The 19,307-nt window shown below is 37.5% G+C and overlaps 1 protein-coding gene across 2 annotated transcripts in view; it reads right to left on the reverse strand.

Annotated features, from left to right (window-relative positions):
• The window catches only part of LOC136858315 (probable Rho GTPase-activating protein CG5521), a 709,838-nt gene that overhangs the window by 96,962 nt on the left and 593,569 nt on the right, over positions 1-19,307 (reverse strand). For both annotated transcript variants that reach the window (XM_067137762.2, XM_067137761.2), the window contains 2 exons: positions 17,154-17,510; positions 6,675-6,803 (listed from right to left, as the gene is read on the reverse strand). In XM_067137762.2, the coding sequence (XP_066993863.2) occupies positions 6,675-6,803; positions 17,154-17,510 (486 nt within the window). The remainder of the gene's footprint in view (positions 1-6,674; positions 6,804-17,153; positions 17,511-19,307) is intronic.

Here is a 19,307-nt window from a genome sequence, read left to right on the forward strand (position 1 = left end):
AATGTGTATGACTGGAAAGAAGCCTTGACTGTCATAAAGCCAACTTCAGCTCTGCATTTCAAATTATCCCACTGCAAGAGATTCTATTTAAGACAAAGCAAAAGAAGTGGCAACATTCTAGTGAGAGGTGAAGAGTTCTACCGTGCAGATATAGGGCTGGAGAAATGCATAACCAAGAAACAGAAATCAGTGTCTGTTGCGAATCCACAACAACTGCCAGTAGGGATACCTATTAAATAAGACAAGAAAAAAGATGTGGAAAGTCTTCTTACAAAACACTTTGGTGCTGACTGGATGAATGTGGATGCTTTACAATGGTATAGGAATGTTTTCGCGAGTGATCGTGTTAGTGAAAATGTGAATGAGGAAACTGCTTGTGAGACACGTCATCATGATGCTCCAATTATTTAAAATCAGTTATGTTGTACTGTGTTAAGTTCTAAAAATCAAATAAATTTTAAGACTGTGAAGGTGTGCATTTATATTATTGACAATTTCTGGATTAGAGGACAATTTAATGACGCTTTTCTGTGCTGTTCCATTATAATGCACACATATCATTAAAGAATTTGCATCAAAACCGGCCCAGTCCTTTTATGTGAGTTTCAAATGTGCCCAAGTTCAACAATGAGTTTCAAAAGTGGGCAAGTCCATACTGTTTTAATAAATATCTCCATAATTATAGCATTGTTCTTGCATAAAATAGGTTGTGAAAGCTCCAAATAATGTAAACTAAAAAACTGGAATTCACTAATGACCCCAAAATTGACTGAAATATATGCATTAGTTTTCTTGCTCTCCTGAAAAAAATACGTTGATGGACTTGGCCATGTTTGAAAATAGGCACCTCTGTATTCCCATTAAAGAGACAAAAGCTAATGTCAATAACAATCTAATCTTAACTGCTTTACATCCCACTAACTACTTTTACGGTCTTCGGAGATACCGAGGTGCCGGAATTTAATCCCGCAGGAGTTCTTTTACGTGCCAGTAAATCTACTGACACAAGGCTGTCGTATTTGAGCACCTTCAAATACCACCAGAGTGAGCCAGGATCGAACCTGCCAAGTTGGGGTTAGAAGGCCAGCGCCTTAACCATCTGAGCCACTCAGCCTGGCAATAACAATCTAAGACAGCATAGTAATTCAGGCATTCTTATAATAGAAGCGTTCATAAATATTTTCAAGTTTGTTTTGAATAACAATGATTTCACTTTCAACAACATTATGTACAGGCAATATGGTCTTCCCATGGATTTGCCGGCCTCAGGGATCTTGGCGGAGATTTATATAGATCATCTCAAATACGCAAGTATTAGTAATATAAACAACATTGAGCTGGCTGAGATATGCCGACAATGTCCTCATGGTGCTGGATGAACGCTCCAATAATAATGAAATGATACCACAATTGTTCATGACTTGGATCCCTACATCAAGGTTACATTAAAGAAAGAAATTAATAATTCCAACAATTTCCTGGATCTTACAATATCTAGAAAGAACTACCACCTCACTTTCAAAATATTTTATAAACCCATGCAGACTTCCAACACCATAAGGTCAGACTCCACACACCCCAGTTCCCATAAGAAGGGAATGTACTGTATCACAGAATGATTAATACAATCTACAACATTCATATGTCTCAATCTGATCTTAATACAGAATTAAATACAATCCGTAAAAAATGTTAAGCAATGGTTTCAATCTCCACTATAAAATAACCTTATTAATAAAATCAGAGATAAAACCAAATCCAATCCCAATAGAGAATCCTAACCACAACAAAAGTATGCCACTTTTAGTTATAACAATAACATCATTCATCATATTAATAATCCTTTTAAGAAACATAACATTCATCTAGCATTTAGAACTACAAACAACAATTCCCATCTGTGTCATAATTCTAACCCCATAAACACATCCAATAAATTTGGATGTTCAGGCATATACAGGCTAAAATGTCCTGAATGTAAAACCACCTGTGTAGGTCAAACGAGAAGGAATTTTAATGTACGCTATCTCGAATATGTCAACGCCATAAAACACTATTTTTCCGCTATCGGTCAGCATTTCAACCATCACTTCACCAATATTCAACAGGATTTCAGCATAATTAGTACCATCAGAAAGGCCCCTCTCCTTAACATTACTGAAGAGTACTTCATATCTCTTGATCAGTTTACCAATCCTACTATTATTAATGAAATATTAAAAAATAATATTCATTTGGAGTCTATAATCCCCATAGTAGCCAAATATTATAAGAAATTCAATAAATATCACACTAGTAATCATTCATACAAATTCCTCCACCCCACTCTCTCCTCTCCTTCTCCTACTACTTCCTCCCGTCGCCTTCAGTCTAAACCTCCACCAAACTCTCACAACACTACCAGCCTTTAATTGCAGTGCTCCGACTGGAGCATCAAGGAGTAAGCTTATTACTTTCATTTCTTATTTTTCCATCTCTGTATCCTTTCTCATTATTAACTTTTCTAAGGCATGGTCTCTTTTATTCTTTCCTTTTTAGATATCCTATTATTTACATCGGTTCAATGTTCTGATCGGCATGGCTTTATATTTTTACTCAATGCCAGGATATCCCTTTTAGACTAACGCAGCAGTAAAGGAAATCATTGTAAACTTTCACAGAAGACTGCTACCTTGTACACTCACAAATTTTATGTGTTTAGGCACACTTTTTATATAATAATATAGATGTTCAGTTGACTAAATTGGACTAAACTGAGTGAAAGTGTTGTTAATCTAATTATTAATTAAGCATGGTGTTTGACAGACTGGAGAACTTATTAACTGAGTTGACAGTGGAAAGTATGGCTTCATTAACAAAAAGGGCCAACCTGGATCTGCACCTGGAGGGGAAGAGAGACAGAGGAAGACTAAGGACAAGACAGATGGATTTAGTGAAAAACAGCCTTAGAAAACAACATGGACTGAACCACAGTACTGAATGAGGAGTGGTGGAACAACTGAGAAAAGTGGAGAGGAACCTTGTTAGCCTCAACTTGGAATGACATGGACAAGGAGAAATTATGATGTTAATTATGACTAGGGAGCAGATTTTTATGTAATTACATTTTTTTTTGCGTAAGTTTTAACGCAAGTTACGAAGTTTATTATTCCTATTGTGCATCCCCAAGTGTAAAAACTGAATCTTATTTCACATAAAAACACATATTTTCACATTTTAAAAATGTAAATACATATTTTAAGAAAATCTATAATAAGCACATAAATTGGCAATATTTGTTGTTCAATAAAATTTAAAATGCTTCTGTGTTATAAAACAATGCTCATATTTTCATTTTACGATTACGGTATTGTTTTTAACAGTGTATTTAACATAATGTATCTGAATGTTTCGGCTATTTATGGACTTCTCTCGATAAGTTCTAAAACTTGCTGGTTACTGGCTACGTCGTTACATTTAGACAGCGATTTGATTTGCTGCACAAGATGTTTCCTTGCATGATGTCATTCCAACTCTTTATGAGTCAGCCCTCTCGGGTTTTCTTTATAGAATATCAGTGAAAGGCAATCACGGAGAGATAAGGTGACATAATTCCGTTACGACATGGGAGACTCGGAAGAATATTGCCCCACCATTAGGTAGTGGAATTTCATCACTCCTAAGAGTAAGGTTAGCTGTTCGGGTCCATATATCATTCCCGTGGTTGTGTGATTTTGTATGGATTTATAAGAAATATTTCCTTCAGTGTCCGCTGCTATTCTTATTATTGAAACAGTGATTCACCGTAAATGCGTATGTCGTAACCTGCAAAATAATGCCAAAAGAGAAGTCGAGTACAGGGTCGCGTCTTCAACAATATGTAGTGGAATTTAAAAGCATTTTCACTACCGATGGAAAAGTATTATTTTGCCAACCGTGTGGTAAAACAGTACATGCAGATCAACGTTCTCAAGTAATCCAGCATTTGTCTGGAAATAAGCAAACTACGGCTGCTTCACGTGTGCGTTCGCGACAATTACTAATAGCTGAACCAGCTACTTCAAATGCAGGCCCATCTAAATATTCCCAGTATTATTTAGATGTGTGCAGAGCATTTGTTTGCACCGACATTCCTCTTGGTAAAATAAATAATCTGGGACTGAGAAATTTCCTAACAAAGTACATTAATTTTGAGCCTCCAGACGAATCCACATTAAGGAAAAACTATCTCCCAAAATGTTACGAAGAAACTTTACAGAGAATTCGGGCAGTATGTGATAGCGAAAAACTGTGGGTGAGCATTGATGAAACCACTGATTTAAGTGGCAGAAAAGTAGGAAATGTTTTAGTTGGTATGTTGAAGAATGACAAAACTGCTTGCGAACATTCTTATTTGCTAGCGTGTAAAGAAATGCTTGCTGCAAACCATGTCACTGTAGCTAGGTTATTCAATGAAGCCATGCACTTACTTTGGCCAAAAGGTATAAAATACAACCATGTATTCCTTTTCCTTACTGACAGTGCAGCTTACATGAAAAAGGCAGCCGAAGGCCTTTCTGTGAGCTTTCCGAAAATGATACACGTAACTTGTGTTGTTCATGCTCTACACAGGCCATGTGAAACTGTGCGGGCTCAGTATCCTCAAGTGGATAAATTAGTGTCTAATGGCAAAAAATGTCTTCATAAAAGCACCCTCAAGAATCGATCTCTTTAAAGAGAAAAACCCGGATCTTTCGCTTCCTCCTCTGCCTATTGTTACGCGGTGGGGTACCTGGCTTAGCGATGTGATATACTACACAGACAATTTCGAAAGTTTTGCATCTGTTGTGAACGTGCTAGATAAAAACGACGCATCGACAATTGAGATTCTTCAAGAGATACCAAAAGACAGCTCTTTGAAAAATGATTTGGCGTTTATATCTGCCAATCTAAGCTTCTTGTGTAAAACTATAGACATGCTTGAAAAATTCACTAACCTGTTGTCCGAAACAGTGAAGGAAGTGTGTGCTGTTGAAAATAAATTAGATTCACTCCCGGCTTCGCAGGTACAGGGAATGTTAAAGGTCAAATATCAAAATTTGTTCAGGAAAAACGGAGGATTTCAAACAATGTGCCAAATTTCTAATGTATTAGAGGGTGCTCATGTTGGCAAAATTGATGGTGTTATTGTTGGTGACATTCCTCTCTTTAACTATGCTCGTCTGACTTCCTGTGATGTGGAGCGATCGTTTTCGCAGTATGAGGCGTTCTTTAGAGATAATCAGCATGCATTTGTGATGGACAATTTGGAGATGACCTTTGTTGTTCACTGCAATTCTGAGACTACTTCTAGCAACTAATATTCCAGCGTGTGATGGGCGAATACGAACTGGTACTATTTTTTCAAACATGATAGGTTGCTTTCGCCATATTTAAACAAAACATTACCTTTAAAAAAAAATAACCATTCATAATATCTACTCTGGCATATCAAAAATTAATATACCATACAGCACGTTTCCATACACAGACATCATTTTGCCTTAAGGAGCACGTTTGGTAGCACCATATTCTAATACAAAACATTATACTTATTTACTTCTTGAGCGCGAGTAGTTATGTGATACAGTATTTCAAGGAAAATAATTTCAATTTTTTATCACATATTTTAAAGTTTGTCAGCACATAAAAAATAAATATTTTTCACATTTTTAGCACATAAAAATCTGCTTCCTAATTATGACAATGATAATGAGGAATAAGAAAAAGAAGCAACTATGCAGAAAAAAATAAGGCCAGGTTGCAGTTTATTCTTATTCCCTTTTAAAGTTTATGTACAATAGGTCATGAAAGAAATCGAAGAGAAATTTGAAAAAGTAATCTCAGTTCAAGGAGAGGAAATCAAAACTCATACATTTGCGGAAGATACTGTTATTTTATCAGAGTACACAACTGATCTACAGAATTTGCTGAATGGTATGGATACAGCCTTGATAGTGAGCACTAAACTTATATGAAGAAAATAAATCTGAAACAAAAGTAGTCACATTCAATCAGATATTGCAAGAAAATCTGATTAGCAAATACATTCTTAAAGGATGCAGATGAATACTGACAATGAAGTAGAATAATGACAATGATGGCAGAAGAAAGAACGTAAAATGTAGGCTAGTATAAGCTAGGAAAGTCAGCCTCATACAGAGATATGCACAGGAGAAGTTCTGAAGACATTTTTGTGGAGAGTGACATTACACGGAAGTGGACAATAATTGGCATAGCAAAAGAAGGAGAACAGAAGCCTTTGAAAATCAGTGTGAGCAAAGAAAGTTGAAGTTAAGACAAGCAGATTGATGCTGAATCAAGATGGTGAGGGAAAGACAGTTGGGTGGAATTTTGCTAGGATAAGATGAAGAAGTTATAAAAACCCAGGACTAATTTAGTTGGTTAGTTGGTTTTAGGGGGGAAGTATGGGGAGGGGGAAACAACAGGGGGATCTTGAGACAAAAATATGACACAGAGATATGAGAGACATACACATATATTTATTTTCTGTTCAATTATTCTCTATTGTTTTTATTCCCATGCAGAGAAGTCTAGAGTAAAACAAACCATCATCATTTCTAATGATTGAAAACATTAAACACTTAAAGCATTCAGGTTAAAAATTACAGCAAATTAGCAGCCAGATGTATTAGAACACTGTCAGACTTTCTTACCTCCCATGCAAGCCCAGCTATAAACTCCTCATACGCCTGACTCCCACAAGTGTTTGAAAGAATCGAATTTTTGTCCTCCTGACCCTCAGCAACATACACAACAGCAATCTTGTGAGTCTCCCGGCATCGCTGAAAATGAGGACACATTAAAAATTACACAAGAAAGGAAGATTAACTTACAAAAATCCAACTACAATCTATTATGGTCCACATAAATGTTGTAGGTGCATACTATTATTTTCACATGAATAACAAGTAGATTCCTCCCCATCCTTCCCTTAGCCCATACACTCAGTGAGGAAATGCACCACAGTTAGATGCCCTTGGAAGTGTATGCAGAGTGTCTACTCTCCTCAATAAGCTGCACCGTGTTGGATTCGTAGATGGCAAGATACTCCTGTCTCTTTCTGGCCTAAACCAACAAATGATGAATGACTTCTGCTGATAGTTAATGTCTCACTTGTAGGAAGAGTGGCAGGCCATTCCTCTCTGCAACAAATTGTAATGAAGCTGGCTAACACTTCTGCTGATATAGTCATAATAGCTGATGATAATGATGCCTGTTGTTTAAAGGTCATCGGCCCCTAATGGTACGAGATGGACGACATGATATGATAACTAAAACATACCCAATGACTAGAATTTAAAACAGTAAAATTAAATTCTTTAAAGGTCCACCTATTCAATACAATGACGTTTTATTGTGATTTAATCACATGCCAATTAGTCAAATGGTACTAGTTTCGGCATCTATGTGCCATCATCAGCCTTGAGTACAAATTAAAACAAGATACATATTCCTAAAACATCTAAAACACATTTCAACACATTACAAAATAACATACAATTAATGTGGTGATACACGAAATACGATAAAATTATAATACAATTGGTGCGATATAAAATTCTTAAAATTCCGGCTGTTCGTTACATAATTCATTGATGGTTATGAATTTCATGTTTTTGGTCCGTATTGAACGGCTGATGATGACCCCTAGATGGGTCGAAACTAGTACCGTATAATTTTGTAATTTTGTGAATATATTGTAGTATTGAAAAGGTGGAAACGTTTACGTTATTATTATTATTACTTATATATTACATAATTCAGTCTGTGTGCATCCGGGATAAGTGAATTTTTGCAGTTGTATGCTGTCTATGTGAATGACATTTATTCCTTTAGATATTAGGTGGTTCCAGGGAAGTTTACTTTGATCATGTAAGATCGTGATGTAATTAGAGATGAATTCCCACTTCAATTTGAACCTGAAGGAGAAAACAGCCAAGTTAGACGTTGGAAGCAATGTATGGAAGTTACTAGAAACATTAGAATCGTTGAATGATGATTGACTCACCTTGAGCAGCATGTAAACGTGTTGTTAAACAGACAGAGCCGGACGAAGTACGTGGGCAACGGCAAATGAGGCTAGGAGAAGGCGAGGGGAAGGAAGGAGGCGGAGCACTTGCGGGGGAATGTAACTAAGGCGGGGTGGAAGGATGGGGTAGTGGGGGTAATTGACGGGAGTGTGTATTCCGGATTACTTGGAAAATTGAACTGTTTTTCGATAGTTTGGTTTTCTTAAGCCAATCGATTAAAAGATCGAAAAGGATATTGGGTTTCTCATAAATTTCATTTAAATTGTAATTTGGGTTAAAATATTGGTCGCAGTTGATGTAACAACTTTCAATGATATTCATTATGGGTCCCTTGTTTACTGTTTGAAGAACTTCCATATCTTGTTCAAGGTCGGTAAATTTGTGATTAGTGTCGTGCATATGTATACCCATGGCGGAGAACTTATTATGTCCCATCGCGTTGACGTGTTCCGAATATCTAATCATAAAGTTGCGTCCTGTTTGACCTATGTAGGAGCTGCTGCATTCATTGCATTTTAGTCTATATATTCCAAATTTGGAGTAGATACTGGGGGTATTGATTGATGCAGAGTTGTGTAAAATTTCGGAGGTTCTATTGTTAGTTTGGAATAAAATTCTTACATTGTGTTTTCGGAAAAGGTTGGTGATTTTGTGGACGTCATTATTATAAGTGAAGGTGGTTGAGATAGGAGTTTTTTCGTTTTCTTTTATGAGTTTGGTTTTAGGCCGGCACCTATATTTGTTTATTATTTGTTCTATAAACTGCCTGTTGTACCCATTGAACTTGGCAATTGCCCTTATGGTATTAAGTTCGTTATTAAGATCTTTCTTTGCCATGGGTATGGCGAAGGCTCGATATACCATGCTATTGTATGCTGCACGTTTGTGCATTATGGGATGTATGGAATCTTTGTGTATAGTGTTAGCAGTTTGTGTAGGTTTCCTGTATATTTTGTAAGACAGGCCAGATGTATTTCTAATAATGGTTATATCTAAAAAATTGATTGCTTTATTGGTTTCTGACTTTAGTGTGAATTTAATGTATGGGTCAATACTATTCACGTCTTGAAGAGTGGACTCCGTGTTCTTGATTGCTTCATCCATAATGACGAATGTGTCGTCCACATATCTAGCCCACATGAGAATATTTGGAAAGTTGTTATTATTGATTTTTGTATGTTTTAAGTTATCTAAATAAATATTAGCCAAAATTCCTGATGAAGGTGATCCCATCGCCAGTCCATTCTGTTGATATATAATTTTGTCGAAAACAAAGAAGTTATTGTTGATTCTCCTTCAGGTTAAAATTGAAGTGGGAATTCATCTCTAATTACACCACAATCTTACATGATCAAAGTAAACTTCCCTGGAACCACCTAATATCTAAAAGAATAAATGTCATTCACATAGACAGCATACAACTGCAAAAAATTCACTTATGCCGGATGCACACACACTGAATTATGTAACGAACAGCCGGAATTTTAAGAATTTTATATCGCACCAATTGTATTATAATTTTATCGTATTTCGTGTATCACCACATTAATTGTATGTTATTTTGTAATGTGTTGAAATATGTTTTAGATGTTTTAGGAATATGTATCTTGTTTTAATTTGTACTCAAGGCTGATGATGGCACATAGATGCCGAAGCTAGTACCATTTGACTAATTGACATGTGATTAAATCACAATAAAACGTCATTGTATTAAATAGGTGGACCTTTAAAGAATTTAATTTTACTGTAATCCCACTTCAATATGGAACCAATGAAATTCATAACTATAAGTAGAATTTAAAACGAATGATAGTGAACAATGATTGTGAGATTAAAATCATCAGTGGATGTAATTTGCAATGCCATATTTTCGGTAAAATGACAGATGATAGATTATGGTAGAATAAGACATTGCCTTAAAGCACAATAAGATATCAATGCAAATTACTATTTTTTAAAAACATTAAAATATACAAACACAAAATTAAAAAGTCAATTTAATAAAACATAGTAAATAATAATATAAAGATTAATATGAAACACTATGTTTATATGCGATAAAACAAACCCCTATCCCTCATAAAACGGATGACGAGGTCTAATGACTGCTCGTCATGTCGCAGGATGAGAGAGATGGTACTTGGGAGTTTTAAACTACAGCGCAGATCGACCAGGTCCACGCACTCCGCAAGGATGTGTTCCACGGTAAGATGATCGCTGCAAGTATACACCGGAGGGCATTCTCCTTTCAGTAAACAGGAGTGTGTTACTATATGTGGCCGATCTGAAGACGATATAATACCACTGCTCCGGGAAGTCCAAAGGAAAGTCCTCCATACCTTCGTTGTTCCTTTTATTGCTCTCAGCTTATTTGGAAGCGGAGTAGCCTGCCACTCCATCTCCCAAAGGGACATAACCAAATGTCTCAGCTGAGAGCTTGATATCACTTGCTGAAAACTTGTAAGGCAATGGGGGCAATGTAACAGCCTCCTTGACAGCCTTCTGAGCTAACTCGGCTCCCTCTACACCTATGCGGCTTGGGAGTAACAAATGCGAGTATAGTGCCAGCATCTGAACACCCGGCCAGCAGGTCCTGGATTTGCTGCATCAGAGGGTGCTGAGGAAAACATGTTATCAATAGACTATAGAGAGCTCAAGGAGTCGGTACACAACAGAAAGTGCCGGCGCTCATCGAACAGCGCATACTGCAGAGCTTTCCAGATAGCATAAAGCTCTGCTGTGTACACGCTAGAGGTTTCTGGGAGAGCAAAAACAACATATCATTGTCAACAAGGAACGCACAATTCACCTTCTTTTCTGCCTTCACATCATTCATGTAAACGACTGAATCTAGATACGGGCCAACAACGGACAGGAAGAGCCTCCGACAAATCGAGAGCTCCGTGTTTTCCTTCGGAGTAGTGTGCAGATCCAAGATTATTTCAGGTCTTCATATTATCCATGCAAGTACACCACTTGCTTGTCTGACAAAACAGGGAACCGAGTCATAATAGTCACAGGAACTTCAGATTTATGTGGAATCTAAACCACAGGGACATGAAATATTTCTAGAATACCACGCCCCTTTTTTGAGTGTTACATATATTTTTTTGTTTTGCTAGTGGCTTTACATCGCACCGACCACAGAAGGTATGAGAGTCTTATCTCTTGGCAATGGCCCCTCAATAATGAGTCTTGATGCCTGTCCTCCTGATGAAGCTGAGAGGTAGACATGAGCTCATCAGGGCCAAGAGATGGATGTAAAAGAACAGAGATAGATGAGGAGAGAGCCTAACTATATGAAAACAGCAGAGGATGAAGATGTAGAAATTGTCCCTCTCCTTCTACTGCTCCCCTCTTACAACACTGATCTGTCATTGTGATCGTTCTGTAAGAGTAACTTGTCAAGAGCTGAGAAGAAATGGGTCTGGAAGAACGGAGATTAATGATGAGAGACTACTTGAAAATGACAGTGTATGAAGATGTGGAGATTGTCCTTATCCTTTTGTTTTCTCATGTTTGTCTTTGTCCTAGTCTCCTCATTCTAGTGTTTCATTTTCCAAATTTTAGCTTTCAATATATTCATCCTATTGTGCGTTCTTTCTCATGTTCCTACATTATCTCAATTACAGTTTGCTTTCTGGATGGTGTAGAGCACTGTTGTGTACATGCTGCAGGTCTAGAAAATGGAAAAGGTTTGTCATGTACATCAAATGAACAGCCAACTGCTCTTCTACCACTGAGCAAACTGTGTGAAGATTCGCTGATCACGGATACTGGATGACAACAGGCTATTAATTGAAGAAGTATGTGTTTAATATAAGACTAGTATTCAGATACAGGTACCTCAGAATAGCTCAAGAGAACTAACCACAAAAGCACCCTACAAAGTGTATGAAAAAACAAGAGACAGAAGGTATATCAACGAATATATAGCATAAGACAGTACAACATGTGGTTTAAAATTATGTTATGGATCATGCAGGGTTAGTTCAGAAGTCACAGTTGAAAGGCATCGGGTAACAACATTTGTCCTGGGTATGTAAAGGTGTAAAAGGTGTTCAATATTAAATCCATATTACTTCAATTAATAGTCTATTGTCATCTGGTACCTATGATAGGGATTCTTCACACAGTTTCACAGTTTGCTCAGTGGTAGAAGGGCAGTTGGCTGTTCATTTGATGTACATGAAAAAATCTTCCTTTTCCTGGACTTGCAACATGTACACAACAGTGCTCTACACCATCCAGGAAGCAAGCTATAAATTGAGATAATACAGGAACATGAGAAGGAGTTTGTGCCTATTTGGGGTATAATTGCCTTTGATGCCTTTTGACTGTATTTAAAAAAACTATTTTCTTCCAGTGCATTATATTGTAGCTAGTGTGCTCGACAGAATTATCTTTTCTTTTCTCAATACCTGTTTACCCCACGAACAAAAATGGGAATTCTCAGAAGTTACCAGAAACAGTTCTAGGGAAATTTCCAACAGGAGAAACAAGGAACAATTTGACATCGAAGACTTCAACCCCTCCAACTTCCTAAGACATATGCAAGAACCAGTAAACGTCGAAAAATGTTACACAACCCATACGCCCTGTACCTCCCTTTCAATGCCAACTGTTGTACATGTATGCTTTATGTTCAGAACGTGTTGTGATTTATTGTGAAGAAGAAGAAGAAGAAAAAAGAAGTGTGTTTGCGACAATGCCCAAAGAAAAATCGTGGAAGTTCTACTGGCTGAAGCCGTGGATCACAGGGAATCCCAATTTCACTACAGATGGAAAGGTAGTCTGTCAAGCTTGCTGCAAGGAGTAAGTTCGTTTGTTCCTTTTATCCATTTTGTAATTGAGAACTGCGATCGCGTTTCATTCTAGCATTTATAGGTCTATTCATGTATGTATTGTGGTAAGTTGTTTTGTTCCAATGCTGTATTAGTCAGGAACTTTCAATAATTTATCTTGCTAAAATGTAATTAATCATCAAATCACTGAACAAGGAGTTAGAAGGCTGATGGTCTCTTGTCACAGAATGGATGAAAATTAAATCTGTATTTTGAACTGTAATTCATTTCCTGTGAAAATAGAGATTTACAACTGAAATGCAATTTTAAAACTCCTTTTAAAAATCGTTAATTCTATTGTACACTAAGCCTTCACAAAACACAGGTTGCAGATCCAATGTAGCCCGGCTAGGACGATACCACAGCGTGTTTTACAGGGTTGCCAAGACTATCTTTACAAGACCAGGCCAGTGAAAAGACCGTTGCTCTGGATTGGTGAGGTCTGGTTAGTAATCGTGCTTGGTGGGGCAAAGAGAATCTGAGGGGCGTAAGCTCCCAGGTTAGCTTCGCGAAGTCGCCAACAAGCCTCTAGCATCCCCTCTAGAGTCTTGCTAAATTGTGTCTAAAATAAGTTTATGGGCGCATGCCACGACAATTTCCAATTACAAATTACAAGTAACAACTCTCATTATTGTTAATTTCAAATTACACGGTTTTTAATTTTCAGCCGGGCTGAGTGGCTCAAGACGGTTGAGGTGCTGGTTTTCTGACCCCAACTTGGCAGGTTCGATCCTGGCTCAGTCCGGTGGTATTTAAAGATGCTCAAATACGTCAGCCTCGTGTCGGTAGATTTACTGGCACGTAAAAACCTCCTGCGAGACTAAATTCCGGCACCTCGCCTTCACGGAATACGTAAAAGTAGTTAGTGGGACGTAAAGCAAGTAACATTATTTATTTAATTTTCAACGAGAGTGGCGGCCTTGTGGGCACGCATGATGCAGGATCTATTGCAGGCAACAGAAAATAGTCTTCATGGCAGCTGACCTGGCTGACCAAAGCCAGCGAATTGCAACAAATAATATGTTCACAAATCTGAGATTTATAGTGCCTCCGTTTTCATTCTTCTATATAAGTAAGAATACTGTTAGGGGCAACTTGGTGGATCCTTGGCAAGCATAAAAGACGGATTTCTCTTCTACGCTACTCCAGTATCGCTTCACGTCTTTTTTATTCTCAACACGATACTGACAAATTATAACTGAAAATCCTTGAGGACATATTTCCATGTAAATTACGAATTCCCTTGTTCCTACTTTTAAGTTTTGTACTTCCAGAAACATCTTCTAATAGTATTTTTTTAATGAAACAAATGCATGATATATACTAAGCAATTAGCCCTGCTGTAGAAATTTGAGATATAGGGACAATGTAATTTATGTCACTTTTATTACTTTTCAGATCAAATGTGAGAAAAACACCACATAGATCAAGTTAGAAATACTGCGATGCATTTGATATGAGTAGAGAAATCTGTATCAATGCAGCCTTTCTACCGGTCCACTTTGGGCAGCAACCAACAACCATTTTCTTCAGACCTATGCACTGTAATGTTGGGAGCTAATATGCCCCTGCATAACCCGGAGCATCTTAAAATTTCAACAAGCTGCCGGGAGCAATCACCAAGTTAGGAAAGAGTGGCATGCCCCTGGTGGGGGTCATTTAGGATTGTGGAAGAAGTCAGGGAAAGTTCTGACCTAACCTCTGGGAAGGCAGCACCTGTCAGTGAAATAAAATCAGATGAAGTGTCTTCACTGAAGTTTTGTCCATTCACTTCATGTGATGTTGAAAGATCTTAGTACAAAAACATTATGCATGACAGGAGAACAAGATTGTTACCGGAAAACATTGAACGTTGCTTGTAAATTCCTTTTATAGTAATTGTGTTATTAAATTATAAGTACCGGTAATTTTTCATGCTTATTTTACATGTTAGTGTCTATTTAAATGCCTATTTTGGCTAATTTAAGAGCCTATATGCCTGCCTATTTTAACTGTTTTTAGTGCCTATAATTCTCGTCTCTCGTGATGACAAGAGGACATAGATGGACTCTCAAGTACCTTCTTGATCATTATCAGGACCTCTTAAAAAAAAAAAAAAAAAAAAAAAAATCGCTGAAGACACAATTCAAACCGGCAAAGACATGATGCTTGCCTAAACAACACCCGAAGGAAGAGAGCAGGTGACTTGTCACAGATGTGTTTTTCCATTACTAAAAAAACTGTATAACAATAATTATCTCCGAATTATTCTCTGAGACTCAAAGACACTTATAGACATTTGATGTGTGCCTGCGCTATGATTTCAGTATGTAGTGTTATCTAATTGGCCTGTTATTTTCTGTTTTGACAATGGTTGTTCCCCACCCTGTTCCTTCCCCTTCCCTTTTCAAGTATAATCTTGGTGGCTGGTTGTGTCCAGCAGTTGATTCACATTCTTAATTTTCGTTTGATAAGAGCATGAACTTAGGGGTTCCTTTCAAACCTTAGGCTGCTGGTCTGTGAGCATCGGAACATAAGTCGTGAGTGTATGTGGCATATGTATGTTGAGTGAAAGGTTAATGATTGTGGCAGCGAATGTATGTGTGATTGGGAAAGTGTTGTGCTTTCTGTGTATGCTGTCCTGTGTGTATGTGCTCGTAGCCCAGTATGCTCCTTGGCTGTATGGATTTCTTATTTGTTTCCCTAGAGCCACATGCAGGTCTTTCCTTTCTAGTATTTCTGTATTATTGACTGAATTCATTTGGTACTTATTGTTGTTGAAGTATGTTCCATTGGAATATTGTAAATCATGAATCACATGAGGCCAACAGAGGTATATTGGTGTAACTGCTGTAAGGTGCTTCAACAGTTTCCTTTATTCTGTAAATATGTTGCTACATTGTTACGATTTGTTGATGAGTTAGAATACATAGCTGATAAATTTATGGATGATAAACTCCCTAACCTTTAATCCACCTTGCTTCCCTCTGCATACACGTTCCTTTTCCTAGGCCCTAATGCTTGACGAAGAATTTACAGTAGATTTGAAGACAAACAGTAGGCATGCATAGAAGCTCTAGTATAACATTAGTCGACATCCAACAACGCCAAAGGATACCTTTAGTAAAGTAACAGCTGACAACGTGACAAGTCAGTTACTTTTAAACAGCTTTCCACCTTAGAACTGCAAACTGCTATCTCCAGTATAAAAGTCAACTGAGTGGCAGGAATTGATGAGCTGAGAGTTGAACGAATTGAAAACTTTGTCGGACACTACCGCGGAATTTCCGTCCTGTGTCACTGTTCTGTCACTTATTCAAAATATTCTAGGAATGCCTACTGCTCAACTGGATCAGTAACTTCCTTGATGACCAATTAATTCCAGAACAAGCAGGCTTCCAGCATGGAAAACCATGTGTGCAAACTAACAATCTTACCCGACATATCAAAGATGGTTATGAATTTCATGTTTTTGGTCCGTATTGAACTGAGAATAATATATAAGTAATAATAATAACAACGTAAACGTTTCCCCTAGATGGGTCGAAACTAGTACCGTGTAATTTATAATTTTGTGAACATATTTTAGTATTGAAAAGGTGGAAACGTTTACGTTGTTATTATTATTACTTATATATCAAAGATGGGTTTGAGCGCAAACAAATCACTGGTGTGGCATTTATCAACCTATCTGCCACAATGATACCATGAACCATAGGATGCTCCTGAGAAAAGTCTACTGCCTAAGCGAGGACTACAAGCTAACACAACTGATTAGCTTCTTTCTCCTTGGTAGGAGATTCTACATCTTTACTCCATTGACAATTTGCTCCAAGCTTTCTATTAGACACTTCAAGTTTGAAACACATAAGGAAAGAAGAACAACTTGAGTGTCGGATTGGTGACTACAGGGCCTCTAGCTGAGTCTGGCAACACTTCTACTAACATATGCTAACCTTGTTGCTTTTACCTTTCCTATCTCATAACCCCCCCCAGTCAACACCTTCTTTTCTGACCTTGGCAGTGTTAGGTTCGCAAGGATAGGTCTTTTCACACCTTTTGTGGCCTCGTCTTTCTTTTGCAATACCCACTAAGTGCTGGAGCTCCTTCAATTGTTACTCTGTTTAGGATTAACAGGGAATGGTCACCTAGTTATACTTCCACTTTAACACAATGCTCCCAGCCTTTACTGACAAAGATGATCACTGTAATAAGTTTCCTCCAAAATTCATAAAGAGATACTTTCAATGTTAAAATAAAAATTGGCAGTCTTATTTACCTGAGTATCTAGGTTTCTGAGCTCCCTGAGTAGCTTTTCATTCTTAGCCAGGAGGTGCAACTGAGTGCGATGTTCCCAGCCAGCTAAACCCAACTGTGAGAAGAGAAGTCGGCAGTGCTGGAAGGGAGACTGTGGAGGCTGATGTGCAACTGGGCTTGCAGCCTCTGCCAGCATAGTTACATCAGAAGCATGCTGAGCCATATACTCCTGTTCTGCATTTCGCTGGTTTAGAACCACGGTGATCACATCCACTTCCACTTCATGGTTTAATGGAGGAGGTGGAGGTGCAGGAATGTTACGAGGAGTGTCCAGACCATCAAGGCATTCAGGACTTGTATGACCCAAGTACTGGAGCAGCTACAGAACAGAAATCATTATGATTGTCCAGTCAAATTTCAAATGATGACAAATACCATGCAAAAATCCACCAGCCAATAACAGTGAAATTGTATTACAACCAAGAAAATAGCCTAAATTTGTTGTTTCACGAGTGGCCTTTCTTAATGGGTCAAATTAATATTCCACTACAGGATTCAATAACTGCTTTCATTTGGTAAATATGTAATTTTAAATTTGCATTATGTTTAAACATTTTACTGTCATGTCTGCATTAATGGGAATGTACAGCAATTAGAATATCTCACCACTCACCAAGTTCTTTGTATTTGCAAATGTAATTCGATGCTTATATACTGCACTTGTTTTCATGTGTACTGCTTAGATAATAATTCCATTTTATAGTGCTCCATTTTGTTACTCTTTCAGGGGTAAAATGTCATGAATAGTAAGCTGTTGCTGCAACCTGTGTTTATAGCCTAGACTGAATTCCTGCAATCGTCTATCTACCAACTATGCTTCTGAACAACTGATTTGGCTACGAGAATCCAAAGATTAATATACCCAGTTCTTCTTAAAAAAACTGTCAAGAAAAGCCTGGATTTGTATAACAACCTCTTTTGAAAAATATCCTCATTTGAAAGCAATGCTATAGTTCATAACATGAAAGAAACTCAAAATAATACAGTTGAACCTGAGTTATACATTTATCAAGGTGAAGAGCAAATTGTATGTATAACAAAGAATTACTTGCAAATCAGGTTTATAAATTACGTCATATAATTATTAAAATAATTTTCTCTATCATCCAAAATAAGATTAAAGACAGGCTATTTCAGAGATATAGGTTAACAACTTATGACACTTTTAACAGCCTATATCATGTTTGCAACATTATTAATCAACATTGTTGATTTTGTACCCAATTTTTAAAAATATGTCTAAAATAGCATTTCTTCTATTAATGACTGTGCAAAGTGATCCTAAATCTCCAGCTATTTCAATTTTAGTTTTATGCAGATTATTATCCACTTCTCATATAAATTTTACTTTCTCGTCCACCGTAACTTTTCTCTTTCCATTCTCCATAGCTGACTGACAGCAGTGTACAATTTCTGCTGGTAAAACTGCAGTTTTTATTACTCAATACTGTAAATGTCATATATCGGCATCATTTTAATGTGTCTCATTTTCATAACCTGCTTAGTTAAAATGGAATCACCGGGCGAGTTGGCTGTGCGGTTAGGGGCGCGCAGCTGTGAGCTTGCATCCGGGAGATAGTGGGTTCGAGCCCCAATGTCGGCAGCCCTGAAGATGGTTTTCCGTGGATCCCCATTTTCACCCAAGGCAAATGCTGGGGCTGTACCTTAATTAAGGCCATGGCCGCTTCCTTCCCACTCCAAAGCCTTCCCTATCCCATCGTCACCATAAGACCTATCTGTGTCGGTGCAACTTAAAGCAAATAGCAAAAATGTAATTATGGCCTATGTCCCAAACACGTGTTTCACAACCTTTCTACTTTGGCTATATATCATATGGTCACTTCCCATGACCTTTGCTAGAGCACCACATTCATCTTATATCTGCAACGAGAGTCCCACTGCCAACAATGCCAATTATAATGTACCGCATTTTTAATTCACCTGAATCCCAGTAACAACAGGAAATTTAAAAATCTACAACATTATTTAAACTCTGTTAATGTTCAAATCAACCTTCTTGTAATCTTGTTCTTTTAGTTAAATGCCATTTATTCACTTCTATGACCTTCGCTAGCTCTGACATCTGCATCTAAAGGTCCCACTGCCAACAAAGCCG

This window comes from Anabrus simplex, chromosome 1 (assembly GCF_040414725.1).
Source record: "Anabrus simplex isolate iqAnaSimp1 chromosome 1, ASM4041472v1, whole genome shotgun sequence".
NCBI lineage: Eukaryota > Metazoa > Arthropoda > Insecta > Orthoptera > Tettigoniidae > Anabrus > Anabrus simplex.